This window comes from Babylonia areolata, chromosome 32 (assembly GCF_041734735.1).
Source record: "Babylonia areolata isolate BAREFJ2019XMU chromosome 32, ASM4173473v1, whole genome shotgun sequence".
NCBI lineage: Eukaryota > Metazoa > Mollusca > Gastropoda > Neogastropoda > Buccinidae > Babylonia > Babylonia areolata.
In genome coordinates this window covers 20,643,936-20,658,935 of record NC_134907.1, presented here as the reverse complement: position 1 = coordinate 20,658,935, position 15,000 = coordinate 20,643,936, and the positions used below count along the sequence as shown (strand labels likewise).

Sequence of the window (15,000 nt, the reverse complement as noted above, 5' to 3'; positions counted from 1 at the left end):
GGGGGGGGGGAGATGTATGTATATGCATGTGCATTTGTGCATCTGTGGAGGGTGTGTCAATGTGATCAAGAAATAGAGAGTGAGGAGAAAGCAAGAGAAAGAGAGATACAGAGATAAAGAGAGAGAGAGAGAAATGGGGGGGTGGGGGGGGGGAGAGAAGATGTATATATTATATATGCATGTGCGTTTGTGCATCTGTGGAGGGGTGTGTCGATGTGATCAAGAAATAGAGAGTGAGGAGAAAGCAGCGTATGCCTGTGTGTGCATGTCTGGAGGGGTGTTTGTGGTATTTATGTGACCAAGAAATGGAGTCATGTAGTCCAGTCATCCCTGGTGATGAAAATGTATGATTTCCCTTTAAACAAGAAGAAAGAAAGAAGAACCTCCCCCCCCCTCCCCTCCCCATCTGAATAAAAACATCACAAGTATTAAAAGTGATTTTTTGAAAAAAAAAGTTCTCTGCGTATACTTAGAAAACAAAATGCGAGACACAATGGACAATATAAACATAGATACCAACTCATGGAACAACAGATTGATGCAGTACAAAAAAGAAAGTGAAAAATTAATAGTAACGAAAGAATTTAAGATTTGATTAAAGTTAATGATTCTGTACTGCTCACTGCAGAAGAACTTCAAAACAAAATAAATCAAAACCCTGCCAACACTGTATTTGAATACAGCGCGCTAGTTAACGCTGTTCCAAAATGATGGAAGGAACAGATTGCCATGCAGAATGACCAGTCAACCATTAATCCTAGAAAAGAATGTGAAGCACACAGATACTGCACTAAGCCAAATGCTATTCGACAAATCTTACATGACCAGACACACACAAATGATGAAATAAAGCCATATGCCATTGGCTTCTGGCAAAGAAAACTTGGTGTTGAAGTTAACAGATTTGGACATTCCCTTACAAGGTCACAAAAGAAGTTAGATTGAAAGAATTGCAGTGGAAGATTATACACAACATCTATCCCACAAATATTTTACTGCACAAAATGAAAGTATTAGACAACTACAAACACACAGTTTGCAGGGATGAATTAGACTTTATCGAACATTTCTTTTATGAGTGCCCCCATGTTAGAATATTTTGGCAAAACACTGAAAACATCATCATGGTGTTATTGGACATCCAATACTACTCTCATTAAGAGATGTATTGTTTGGTTTTCAAACTAAACGATTTGACAATGACTCTATGAAAACAGTGAATAAGATTATCTTAATTGGAAAATGAGTATAAGTATTGCAAAAATAACCAAATCCACATCTCCAATGTACTTAATTTTCGAGCAGCAAATGAGGTTTTGATGAATGTGAAAATTCTCAGTGCTTGCAGGTAATAGATAAAACGCGCGCGCACACACACACACACACACACACACACACAGAGTTGCATTCGCAAACATACGCATACACATTATGCATCACCATATAGCAGGAGGGTGTGAATGGGACAAACAGTACAATATACAACATACACCAGTGCAAATAAAACCCCAGGCAAGTGTAAGCACGGGTGCAACAGGAATTGTCCATCAGTAGAAAAACACCCAGATAAAAAAGATGTGGGCTTTTTTTTTCTAGTGGCAGGGTTTTTTTGGTTTTTTTGTTTTTGTTGTTGTTGGGATTTTTTTTCCCCAGCCAATGAAGAAAGTCAGTGCAGAGCACTAAAAAAAAAGAAAAAAAAAAGAAAGAAAGATAAAGATGTGCTCCGGGTCTTGCATGCAACTGAGGCCACAAAAAAATAAAATAAAAATAAATAAAAATAAGATAAAATAAAATAAAATAAAAAAGGAGAAAGCTAGAACTCCAAACTCAAAACATTTTTTTTTCTCAAGGATTAAGATTTTCAGCATGGCCCATTCTTCCAATCCCTCCTTGAGTGAGAGAGAGAGAGAGAGTGTGAAAGAGAAAACCAGTTTATTATGTGTATATATACATGTGTGGGAGCTGATGGGCTGTATGCATTACATGCATTCACTTGTGATGCCAGCAGATGTCTGACCAATGCAGCGTGAATTACACCAGTGATAGGAGTCTATCTCTATGCAGAGCCCAGCCATTTCCTTGAAAGAAGATGTTACACCTCATTGATTTTCAAAGAGTACACCTCTCTTCTTCACTGTGCTTTAGAGATCGGGCCTCTGTGCACACACACACACAGAGTGACACATAGACACACACACAGTGACACACCACACACACACACACATACTCACACACACACACACACACACACACACACACACAACACACACACACACACACATACTCACACACACACACACACACACACTCACACACACACACACACATGCTATATTTCTATCAAAAGAAAAGGTGTTATCTTGATACTTGGACAGAGGAAAACATACCCACTCAGAAATCCTTCATTCAAGAAGGAAAGGAAATTCTTTAAAAAGTTTTTATTTTGTTTACTTCTTCTTTTCTATTATTGACATCACAATTTTTTGGGAGTGACTTGCCGTTAAACAGGTTTACATTCTTGTCAGTCTTCTCACGGTGACATGCTGCATACTGGAGTTGGTTGTGTTTTTCTTTGTGATTTGGTGGGGTGAACCCCCGTTGTATGTGTATCCCAGTGGGTGAAACTGGTCCCACTTTGTTCCATTATTGTTGTTGGTTCTTACTTTGAAGAATGAACAATCTTACAATCGTGAACTTCCTGCTTCTTCTTTTTCTCGTTTGTCAGGTGGACATCTTTAAAGTTTAAGGTGTTTGGTCGTTTGTGGGTTCTTTTGTGGATTGTGTTTCCCCGTGCTTGAGATTTTAGTTATTGGACTAGGAAAAGAAAAAAAAAGAAAAGAGGAAAAAAAGGTAAGGTTGTATTTATGGACGTGTCTGTATTTTATTTAATTGATGTTCTGTTTGTGTCAGTTCATTTATTTGTTTGATGTGAAAGAATGCACATGGTGTTACTGTCGCTATGACTGAGATGTTGTCATGTCGTGTGACACAACACATGAGGCAGTCAGAGTGTTCCTTCAGTGAGTGCGTTCAGTGACTACACTCAGTGCATCTCTGTATCACTACTATTCATTGCAGTTTCAGTTTCAGTTTCAGTTTCTCAAGGAGGCGTCACTGGGTTCGGACAAATCAATATGCGCTACACCACATCTGCTAGGCAGATGCCTGACCAGCAGAAACCCCCCTCCCCCTTCCCCAGCCTACCCCGTGGGGATGCCGGGGGTCTTTCAGTATGAACAGCATCCCCATCTTCTGGAAATTCTGTGCTAGAAATTTCCTCTTTTCTATCACTGTCTTTGTTTCTGCCTTTTTTCCTTCCTTCACTGTTGTCTCCTTTTCCTGCCTTCCCAGTCCTTTCCCCTTTCTTTTTTCAAGCAAGCCTTGACACTATTTCTCTTTTCCGCAGTCTGTGATGTACTATCCGTGCTGTTTTGCTCTGGCGATTAGGTAGTGAGATGTAAACACTGGGATGGGCACTAGCTGCCCATTCTGCAGTATTATTTGCCTGTATAGCGTCTTTATGTATTTTGTGTTTGGCTTTGAAGTATTGGCTTTTTTCTTTTTCACGATTTTTTGTAATATTGGATGATAAATCAAGTGGAATGGCTTGCATCTTCAGTCTTATTTGACCTGAGGAGCTAAATGGTTGGGATAATCATTCTGTGTCATGAACTGTGTTTTGTGGGTTTGTTTTAGTGGGTTTTTTGTTGTTGTAGATTTGACAGGTTTGTGTTGACATGGTTGAGCATTTGTATGGTTTGACAGACCTGATATGGCCCTTTGCGGTCGGCTGGACTATAAGCAGCAAGAACAAGCAGCATAACCCAATGTCCTTAGTCAGTCAGTCAGTTACTGCATGCTTATGTGTTTGTGTACCAGAGTGGATTTCTTCTACAGATTTTTGCCAGAGGACAACACTTTGTTGTCATGGGTTCTTTTTCAGCGCGCCAAGTGCATGCTGCACATGGGACCTAGGTCTATCATCTCATCCGAACTACTAGAAGCTCAATTTGATTTTTCCAGTCAAACTTGGGAGAAAGGGCGAGAGCGGGATTCGAACCCAGACCCTCACAGACTCTGTATTGGCAGATGACCGTCTTGACCATTTTGCCACCTTCTTCCCTATTAGTTGCATTGAATGAAGGATGGACGGGCGCAATAGCCGAGTGGTTAAAGCGTTGGACTGTCAATCTGAGGGTCCCGGGTTCGAATCACAGTGACGGCGCCTGGTGGGTAAAGGGTGGAGATTTTTCCGATCTCCCAGGTCAACATATGTGCAGACCTGCTAGTGCCTGAACCCCCTTCGTGTGTATATGCAAGCAGAAGATCAAATACGCACGTTAAAGATCCTGTAATCCATGTCAGCGTTCGGTGGGTTATGGAAACAAGAACATACCCAGCATGCACACCCCCGAAAACGGAGTATGGCTGCCTACATGGCGGGGTAAAAACGGTCATACACGTAAAAGCCCACTCGTGTCCATACGAGTGAACGCAGAAGAAGAAGAAGAAGAATGAAGGATGGATACCTGCTGGCACTTTGCCTGTCAGTCTGTAGTGTTGGTCTGTCTGTGACTGATGTGCGAGTCCTGTCATGAATGTTGATGTGGAGGCGCATGCATGTGCACATGTGTAATCCTGCTGGAGTGACACTTCAAATATGTGTTTGTGAACTGCATGTGAGGTAGTGTGTGTGTGTGTGTGGTGTGTGTGTGTGTGTGTATGTGTGTGTGTGTGTGTGAGTGAGTAAGTGTGTGGTGTGTGTGTATGTGTGTGTGTATGTGTGTATGTGTGTGTGAATCAGATGTGGTGTAGAATATGTGGATCAGTTCACAGGCTTTGACACCTTTAAACTGAAACTGATGTGGGTGGGATTGCTTTGCTATGGGGGATCAGTCCCAGTGTGTGGGTTCGTTAGGTTTTTTTTAATACAAAGAGTCATCGACTGATTCTTCTTTTTTGTTTGTGAGCTGTGACTCACACGTTCACTTGTTTACACGAGTGGGCTTTTATGTGTATGACTAGTTTTACCCACACCATGTAGGCAGCCCTACTCCATTTTCGGGGGGATACATGTGGAGTATGTTCTTGTTTTCATAACACACTGAACGCTGACATGGATTACAGGATCTTTAACGTGCGTATTTGATCTTCTGCATGTGTATACACGTGAAGGAGGTTCAGGTCTGCACATCTGTTGACCTGGGAAACTGGGAAAAATCTCCACCCTTCACCCACCAGGGGCTGTGACCGGGATTCAAACCCGAGACTCTCAGATTTGAAAGTTGAATGCTTGAACCACTCGGCTGTTGCACCTGTCAGTGACTGATTCAATACCCATACCTGGTTTTCTTGTCACTGGCATTGATGATCGCATGTGTTGTTCTGGTTCATTTATTGTTGCTCTTTTGTTGCATGTGTAGGTGTGTGTGTGTGGTGTGAATACACATGAACCATATTTTTTTTCTAATTTGAGATAATATAGTTTTGTGTGCTTGTACATGTGTGTGTGTGGATGCGCATGTGTGTGTGCTTGTGCGTGCACATGCGTGCGTGCACATGACACACGTATGCTTGTGCACGTGGGTGGGTGTGTGTACACATACTGAGCCTCAAATTATTTGGATGAGACGATAAAACAAGGTCCCATATGCAGCATGGTGCACTGGAACAGAACCCATGGCAACATTAGTGATGTCTGAAGGCAAAATTCTGTATAGAAGAAATCCACTCTGATAGGAAACAACAATAAATATGCATACACTCAAGGCCTGATGATGCACGCTGGGTTTTGATGCTGGCTAGGAAATGATGTGCTGTGTAAATGGATTTGTCCCAACACAGTGACGGGCACAATAGCCGAGTGGTTAAAGCGTTGGACTGTCAATCTGAGGGTCCCGGGTTCAAATCACAGTGATGGCACCTGATGGATAAAGGGTGGAGATTTTTACGATCTCCCAGGTCAACATATGTGCAGACCTGCTAGTGCCTGAACCCCATTCGTGTATATATACAAGCAGAAGATCAAATACGCACGTTAAAGATCCTATAATCCATGTCCGCGTTCGGTGGGTTATGGAAACAAGAACATACCCAGCATGCACACCCCTGCAAACGGAGTATGGCTGCCTACATGGTGGGGTAAAAACTGTCATACACGTAAAAGCCCACTCGTGTGCATACGAGTGAACACAGAAGAGGAAGTCCCAGCACAGTGATCCCAACTTGGGAAACTGAATGTGAAAACTGTCAGTGTCAATGTGTTTCAGGGCAAACCTCAACATATGAATCATGTGGCTGGGTGCTAGAGCCTGGGACGTTCACCGACTATCCCTGCTGCTGTAAGGCGTAGAGGGCGCCACCACACGTGGACCGTGGATTGCAGGCCTCAGGGGAGACTACACCCATTGGCACAACATGGCGCGTCAGGAGCTGAGTCCTGGCGAGTTCAATCAGATACAGGAGTACATTTCTTGTAAGGCACTGATTTCGGGTGTTTTTTTCTGGTTTTTTTCCCCATTTTCCTGTCCCTTTTTCCCCCCCCCCTTCTTCTTTGCTTCTTTCCCTTTTTTTCACTTAAAAAAAAAAAATCCAAGATTACATAGTACAAGGAGCAAAACACATTTGACAAAAGATTGATGTTAGCGAGTAACAAACATTAACAACAGCAGGGGGGAAAAGGAAGGAAAAAAATGATGATAAAAAAACCAAAAAAACCCCACCACCACCACCACCACCAAAAATCTATATAATAGAGGCACTGGTTTGCTTATCCTTATGTGTGTGGGTGTTTGTGTTGGTGTGTGTGGAGGGGAGCAAGGGTGGGGGGGGGGGGGGTTGGTGTTGGTGTGTATTGGTGTGTGGGTGTATCATAGATCAAATACAGGAGTGCATTTCTGGTAAGGGCACTGGTTAGTTTGTCATTGTGTGTGTGTGTGTGTGTGTGTGTGTTTGTGTGGTGGGGTTGTTGTTTGTGTTGGTGTGTGTGTTTGTCATAGATGAAATACAGGGGTGCTTTTCTTGTAAGGCTCTGGTTTGTCAGTGTGTGTGTGGATGTGTTTGTGTTTGTGTTGGTGTGTGTGTAGGGGGGGGGGGCAAGAATGGGGGAGAGTGTTGGTGTGTATATTGGTATGTGGGTGTGTCAGAGATCAAATACAGAAGTGCACTTTTAATGTAAGGCAGTCGTTTGCTGGAGGGGTGCGTGAATGAATGTACATGTGTGTGTGTGTGTGTGTGTGTTTTAGTGAGTGTGTGAGTAAGGAAGTGAGTGAGTGATTGAGGGTGAATGAGTGAGTGTGTGAGAGTGTGTGTGTGTGTGTGTGCATGTGAGAGAGAGAGAAGAGGAAGAGTAGATTTTTTGTAAGGCAATGGTTTGATGAATGGGTGGTGTGTATGTGTATATGTCTGTAACCAACAGAGGTGAACTGTTGGAACGTGGATATGGTTTGTAACATTTTGATACAGTATGTACACTATATGTATGTCTTGTGACAGACTTCAGCGAAAAGATGGAAGACGGGCTTGAAGTATTACTGTATGTTTGTTTTGTGACAGATTCCAGCAGAAAGATATGACATGCCTGAAGTATAGTGTATAGTGTGTGTTTGTTTTTTCTGTGACAGATCCTAGCAAAAAGGTGAAGGACATACTTGGAGTATACTGTGTGTATGTTTTTTGTGATAGATTCCAGCAAAAAGATATAAGACATGCTTACAGTATAGTGTGTGTTTGTTTTGTGACAGATTCCAGCAAAAAGGTGAAAGATGTGTTGAAAGTATACAGTGTATATGTTTTTTTGTGACTGATTTCAGCAAAAGGTTGGAAGACATGCTTGAAGTATATTGTGTGTTTGTTTTGTGACAGAATCCAGCAAAAAGATAAAAGATGCTTGAAGTATAGTGTGTATATTTTGTGACAGAATCCAGCAAAAAGGTGAAAGATGTGTTGAAAGTATACAGTGTTTATGTTTTTTTGTGACTGATTTCAGCAAAAAGTTGAAAGACATGCTTGAAGTATATTGCGTGTTTGTTTTGTGACAGAATCCAGCAAGAAGATAAAAGATGCTTGAAGTATAGTGTGTATATTTTGTGACAGAATCCAGCAAAAAAGATGAAAGATGTGGTTAACGTATACTGTGTGTATGTTTTTTGTAACTGATTCCAGCGAAAAGTGGAAAGATGTGCTTGAAGTTTTGTGTGTGTTTGTTTTATGACAGTTTCCAGCAAAAAGATAAAAGATGCTTGAAGTATAGTGTGTATATTTTGTGACAGATTTTAGCAAAAAGTTGAAAGACATGCTTGAATTATAGTGTGTGTTTGTTTTGTGACAGATCCCAGCAAAAATGTGAAAGACTTGCTTGAAGTATAGTGTATGTTTTGTTGTTGTTTTTTTGGACAGATTCCAGCAAAAAGGTAAAAGACGTGCTTGAAGAGTTTCACGGCAATGGACAGCTGTCCAAGTATAACCCTGATGAGGTCAGTTCTGTAACTGGCTGTGTGCATGCTGAATGAGATATTCATTTACTTTTCATCTTTTTAATTCATTTATTATCCTCAGTGCTTATATGACATCGCCTGTCCTCAATACCCTGATGAGGTCAGTTCTGTAACTGGCTATGTGCATGTTGTATGGAATGGACATTTGATTGTCATTTTTTTTAATTATTTGATTATTATTATCATCAGTGCTTATAATTATAATAGCGCCTGTTCTCAGTCAGAGACCAAACTCTAAGTGCTTTACAAACACAGAGTCATTAGTCATTAGCCACTGAAAAGATTTTGAATGATTATTCATTGCTTAGAATGTTTTCAGAAATTTTAAACTCCTGTCCAGTTGGTATCCTCCTTTGATGTATTATATTTAATACTGTTATTTATATTTACATTGTTGTAGGTTAATACTTGTTGATATGCATATACATATTCTCCTTCCCATGACAACTCATTCAATACACACCACAACCTCTTTAGACTTTTTCTTATAATATACTTTTCCTCTGATACATAACATGAACTTTTTTTCTTTTTTTTTACACTAATATTCACATGCATTCCCTTTCCTTTATACACTACTTTACTCCTTTCCGTCTAAAAACACTTATAGTGAATAGACGTTAAACTGAAGAAAAACAACAGGCTGCCTACTTGGTCCACAGCAAACATGATACATGACAGTCTCTTACTGATGGGTGTACTGCTTCTGGGTTGACAAGGGGTTTACATGACACACGTAAATCTGTCAGGAAGAGATACAGGTCTTCTGCTAGTGTAGTATTTTGAAAAATGCAGTTAACGGCAGTTTTATTTATTAAATAAAACTGCTGCTGTGCATCAGCTATATGTATGTGTTCTTTTTTTTAAAATTTATTTCTGTTATGTTGTCTATGTTTCTGTCTGTGTCCTGACTGATGTGTGTTGTCTGTGTCCTGACTGATGTGTGTTGTCTGTGTGTCCTGACTGATGTGTGTTGTCTGTGTGTCCTGACTGATGTGTGTTGTCTGTGTGTCCTGACTGTTGTGTGTTGTCTGTGTGTCCTGACTGATGTGTGTTGTCTGTGTCCTGACTGATGTGTGTTGTCTGTGTGTCCTGACTGATGTGTGTTGTCTGTGTGTCCTGACTGATGTGTGTTGTCTGTGTGTCCTGACTGATGTGTGTTGTCTGTGTCCTGGCTGATGTGTGTTGTCTGTGTGTCCTGGCTGATGTGTGTTGTCTGTGTCCTGACTGTTGTGTGTTGTCTGTGTCCTGACTGATGTGTGTTGTCTGTGTGTCCTGGCTGATGTGTGTTGTCTGTGTGTCCTGGCTGATGTGTGTTGTCTGTGTCCTGACTGATGTGTGTTGTCTGTGTCCTGACTGATGTGTGTTGTCTGTGTGTCCTGACTGATGTGTGTTGTCTGTGTCCTGACTGTTGTGTGTTGTCTGTGTCCTGACTGATGTGTGTTGTCTGTGTGTCCTGGCTGATGTGTGTTGTCTGTGTGTCCTGGCTGATGTGTGTTGTCTGTGTCCTGACTGATGTGTGTTGTCTGTGTCCTGACTGATGTGTGTTGTCTGTGTGTCCTGACTGATGTGTGTTGTCTGTGTGTCCTGACTGATGTGTGTTGTCTGTGTGTCCTGACTGTTGTGTGTTGTCTGTGTCCTGACTGATGTGTGTTGTCTGTGTCCTGACTGATGTGTGTTGTCTGTGTGTCCTGGCTGATGTGTGTTGTCTGTGTCCTGGCTGATGTGTGTTGTCTGTGTCCTGACTGATGTGTGTTGTCTGTGTCCTGACTGATGTGTGTTGTCTGTGTGTCCTGACTGATGTGTGTTGTCTGTGTGTCCTGACTGATGTGTGTTGTCTGTGTCCTGACTGATGTGTGTTGTCTGTGTCCTGACTGTTGTGTGTTGTCTGTGTGTCCTGACTGTTGTGTGTTGTCTGTGTGTCCTGACTGATGTGTGTTGTCTGTGTGTCCTGACTGATGAGTGTTGTCTGTGTCCTGACTGATGTGTGTTGTCTGTGTGTCCCTCTGACTATGCTCGGTTGTCTGCTGCAGCCCATCGACTATGCCTGCTTCAATAAAACTGCTGCTGTGCATCAGCTATATGTATGTGTTCTTTTTTTAAAATTTTATTTCTGTTATGTTGTCTATGTTTCCTGACTGATGTGTGTTGTCTGTGTCCTGACTGTTGTGTGTTGTCTGTGTGTCCTGACTGATGTGTGTTGTCTGTGTGTCCTGACTGATGTGTGTTGTCTGTGTCCTGACTGATGTGTGTTGTCTGTGTGTCCCTCTGACTATGCTCGGTTGTCTGCTGCAGCCCATCGACTATGCCTGCTTCAAGCTGTTCATGGACATATTCCTGGAGGCGGAGATCCCATCGGAGCTGTGTCAGCACCTCTTCTCCTTCCTCAAGAAAGACACGCGCAGTGAATCCGACCTGGGCAAAGGATCCGACAAGCACGGTAAGCACAGACTGCTCCACGCCTAGAGGAAGGTTATAGGATCAAGGAGGATGGCAGAATGGTTAAGACGCTTGTCTGTCAAGGATCAAGGAAGAGGATGGCAGATTGGTTTAGACGCTTGTCTGTCAAGGATCAAGGAAGTGGATGGTGGTAGAATGGTTAAGACGCTTGTCTGTCAAGGATCGAGGAAGAGGATGGCAGATTGGTTAAGACGCTTGTCTGTCAAGGATCAAGGAAGAGGATGGTGGTAGAATGGTTAAGACGCTTGTCTGTCAAGGATTGAGGAAGAGGATGGTGGTAGAATGGTTAAGACGCTTGTCTGTCAAGGATCAAGGAAGAGGATGGTGGTAGAATGGTTAAGACGCTTGTCTGTCAAGGATCAAGGAAGAGGATGGTGGTAGAATGGTTAAGACGCTTGTCTGTCAAGGATCAAGGAAGAGGATGGTGGTAGAATGGTTAAGACGCTTGTCTGTCAAGGATTGAGGAAGAGGATGGTGGTAGAATGGTTAAGACGCTTGTCTGTCAAGGATCAAGGACGAGGATGGCAGATTGGTTAAGACGCTTGTCTGTCAAGGATCAAGGACGAGGATGGCAGATTGGTTAAGATGTTTGTCTGTCAAGGATCAAGGAGGATTGCAGAATGGTTAAGACGCTTGTCTGTCAAGGATCAAGGACGAGGATGGCAGATTGGTTAAGACGCTTGTCTGTCAAGGATCAAGGAAGTGGATGGTGGCAGATTGGTTAAGACGCTTGTCTGTCAAGGATCAAGGAAGAGGATGGCAGATTGGTTAAGACGCTTGTCTGACGATACAGTGTCCATGAGGGTTTGGGTTTGAGCCATGGTCTTGCCCTTTTCTCCCAAGTTTGAATGGAAAAAATCAAACTGAATGTCTAGCCATTAGGGTGAGACAATCAACTGAGGTCCTGTGTTGCAGCAGACATTTGGCACACTGAGAAAGAACCCATGGCAACGTAAGTGTTGTCCTCCGGCAAAATTCTGTCGATGCGATCCACTCTGACCTCCGGCATAATTCTGTCGATGAGATCCACTCTGACCTCCGGCAAAATTCTGTCGATGAGATCCACTCTGACCTCCGGCATAATTCTGTCGATGAGATCCACTCTGACCTCCGGCATAATTCTGTCGATGAGATCCACTCTGACCTCCGGCAAAATTCTGTCGATGAGATCCACTCTGACCTCCGGCAAAACTTTGTCGATGAGATCCACTCTGACAGGTAAACAAATAGATACACATGCACTCAGAAAGGAACTAGACAACCATGCAGTATGATTTTGCATTCTGCAATATGATCAGACATAATAAAACTTAAAAGAAAGAAAAGAAGGTTAAATGTTCAAGCTCCCATAGCCATTCATGACCATAGGGGCAGTTAATTCACAGTTCACTGTGTCCATGGCTCAGCACAGGAAGGAAGTGAATTCATATCCACTGTGTCCAGGACTCTGCATAGGAAGGCAGTGAATTCATATCCACTGTGTCCAGAGCTCAGCATAGGAAGGCAGTGAATTCATGTCCACTGTGTCCAGGGCTGGGCACAGGAAGGCAGTGAATTCATGTCCACTGTGTCCAGGGCTGGGCACAGGAAGGCAGTGAATTCATGTCCACTGTGACCAGGGCTGGGCACAGGAAGGCAGTGAATTCATGTCCACTGTGTCCAGGGCTTGGAACAGGAAGGCAATTCATATCCACTGTGTCTAGGGCTCAGCATAGGAAGGCAGTGAATTCATATCCACTGTGTCCAGGGCTCAGCATAGGAAGGCAGTGAATTCATATCCACTGTTTCCAGGGCTCAGCATAGGAAGGCAGTGAATTCATATCCACTGTTTCCAGGGCTCAGCATAGGAAGGCAGTGAATTCATATCCACTGTGTCTGAGGCTTGGCACAGGAAGGCAGTGAATTCATATCCGCTGTGTCCAGGGCTCGGCTCAGGAAGGCAGTGAATTCATGTTCATTGTGTCCAGGGCTCAGCACAGGAAGGCAGTGAATCACGTCCACTGCGTCCAGGGCTTGGCACAGAAAGGCAGTGAATTCATATCCACTGTGTCCAGGGCTCAGCATAGGAAGGCAGTGAATTCATATCCACTGCGTCCAGGGCTCGGCATAGGAAGGCAGTGAATTCATATCCACTGTGTCCAGGGCTTGGCACAGGAAGGCAGTGAATTCATATCCACTGTGTCCAGGGCTTGGCACAGGAAGGCAGTGAATTCATATCCACTGCTTCCAGGGCTCAGCATAGGAAGGCAGTGAATTCATATCCACTGTTTCCAGGGCTTGGCACAGGAAGGCAGTGAATTCATATCCACTGTTCCAGGGCTCAGCATAGGAAGGCAGTGAATTCATATCCACTGCGTCCAGGGCTCAGCACAGGAAGGCAGTGAATTCATGTCCACTGCGTCAAGGGCTCGGCACAGGAAGGCAGTGAATTCATGTCCACTGCGTTCAGGGTTCAACACAGGAAGGCGGGGCCTATTCCTCTCCTTTCACCATTTTAACCTTCCTCAGCTGAAGTCAGGTACCCATTCACACCTGGGTGGAATGAGGGAAATTGGAGTGAAGTGCCTTTCCCAAGGACACACAACACCATGCTGAAGGAGTGATGGCCTAGAGGTAACGCGTCCGCCTAGGAAGCGAGAGAATCTGAGCGCGCTGGTTCGAATCACGGCGCAGCCCCCGAAATTTTCTCCCCCTCCACTAGACCTTGAGTGGTGGTCTGGATGCTAGTCATTCATATGAGACGATAAACCGAGGTCCTGTGTGCAGCATGCACTTAGAGCACGTAAAAGAACCCACGGCAACAAAAGGGTTGTTCCTGGCAAAATTCTGTAGAAAAATCCACTTCAATAGGAAAAACAAATAAAACTGCACACAGGAAAAAATACAAAAAAATGGGTGGCGCTGTAGTATGGCGACGCGCTGTCCCTGGGGAGAGCAGCCCAAATTTCACACAGAGAAATCTGTTGTGATAAAAAGAAATACAAATACAAATCATTGCTTGAACCCTGGTCACTGGTGAGCACTGGATCAGATGTCCAAGACATCATCCATTCTGCCATGGAGTCTCATAAAACTTACCCTCAGATAATCTGTGACAAAGCAGCGTGATAACAATAACTTACCCTCAGATAATCTGTAACAAAACGACGTGATAACAATAACTTACCCTCAGATAATCTGTGACAATGCTCCCTGATAACAATAACTTACCCTCAGATAATCTGGGACAATGCAACCTGATAACAATAACTTACCCTCAGTCAGATAATCTGTGACAAAGCGACGTGATAACAATAACTTACCCTCAGTCAGATAATCTGGGACAATGCAACCTGATAACAATAACTTACCCTCAGTTAGATAATCTGTGACAATGCAACCTGATAACAATAACTTACCCTCAGTTAGATAATCTGTGACAATGCAACCTGATAACAATAACTTACCCTCAGATAATCTGGGACAATGCAACCTGATAACAATAACTTACCCTCAGTTAGATAATCTGTGACAGTGCAACCTGATAACAATAACTTACCCTCAGATAATCTGTGTCAAAGCGACGTGATAACAATAACTTACCCTCAGTTAGATAATCTGTGACAGTGCAACCTGATAACAATAACTTACCCTCAGTTAGATAATCTGTGACAATCGGACCTAATGACAATGGTGCAGCTTCTCCACCCCACACCTCCCCACCCAACCTCTGCCCCTGGTCTTTCATTTAGTTATATATTTATTAGGTTTTTGGGTGGTTGTTTTTTTTTATGTAAAAATCTCTGCACATAGTTATTCAAATTGTGAACTGTAATAGAATCAACCTCATCTTCCACCCCATCCAACCTCTACTCCTAGTCTTTTCTTTTTGACTCACTTGTGTAAACAAAGTGAGTCTATGTTTTAACCCGGTGTTCGGTTGTCTGTGTGTGTGTGTGTCCGTGTGTCTGTGTGTCTGTGTGTCCGTGGTAAACTTTAACATTGACATTTTCTCTGCAAATACTTTGTCAGTTGACACCAAATTTGGCATAAAAATAGGAAAAAT

At 43.1% G+C, this 15,000-nt stretch overlaps 1 protein-coding gene across 2 annotated transcripts in view; it reads left to right on the top strand.

Annotated features, from left to right (window-relative positions):
* Positions 1-15,000, top strand: part of LOC143276464 (diacylglycerol kinase beta-like) — a 91,783-nt gene that overhangs the window by 32,580 nt on the left and 44,203 nt on the right. For both annotated transcript variants that reach the window (XM_076580968.1, XM_076580967.1), the window contains exons 2-4: positions 6,270-6,475; positions 8,398-8,474; positions 10,791-10,935. In XM_076580968.1, coding sequence (XP_076437083.1) covers positions 6,418-6,475; positions 8,398-8,474; positions 10,791-10,935 — 280 coding nt within the window. In that variant the 5' untranslated portion in view covers positions 6,270-6,417. The remainder of the gene's footprint in view (positions 1-6,269; positions 6,476-8,397; positions 8,475-10,790; positions 10,936-15,000) is intronic.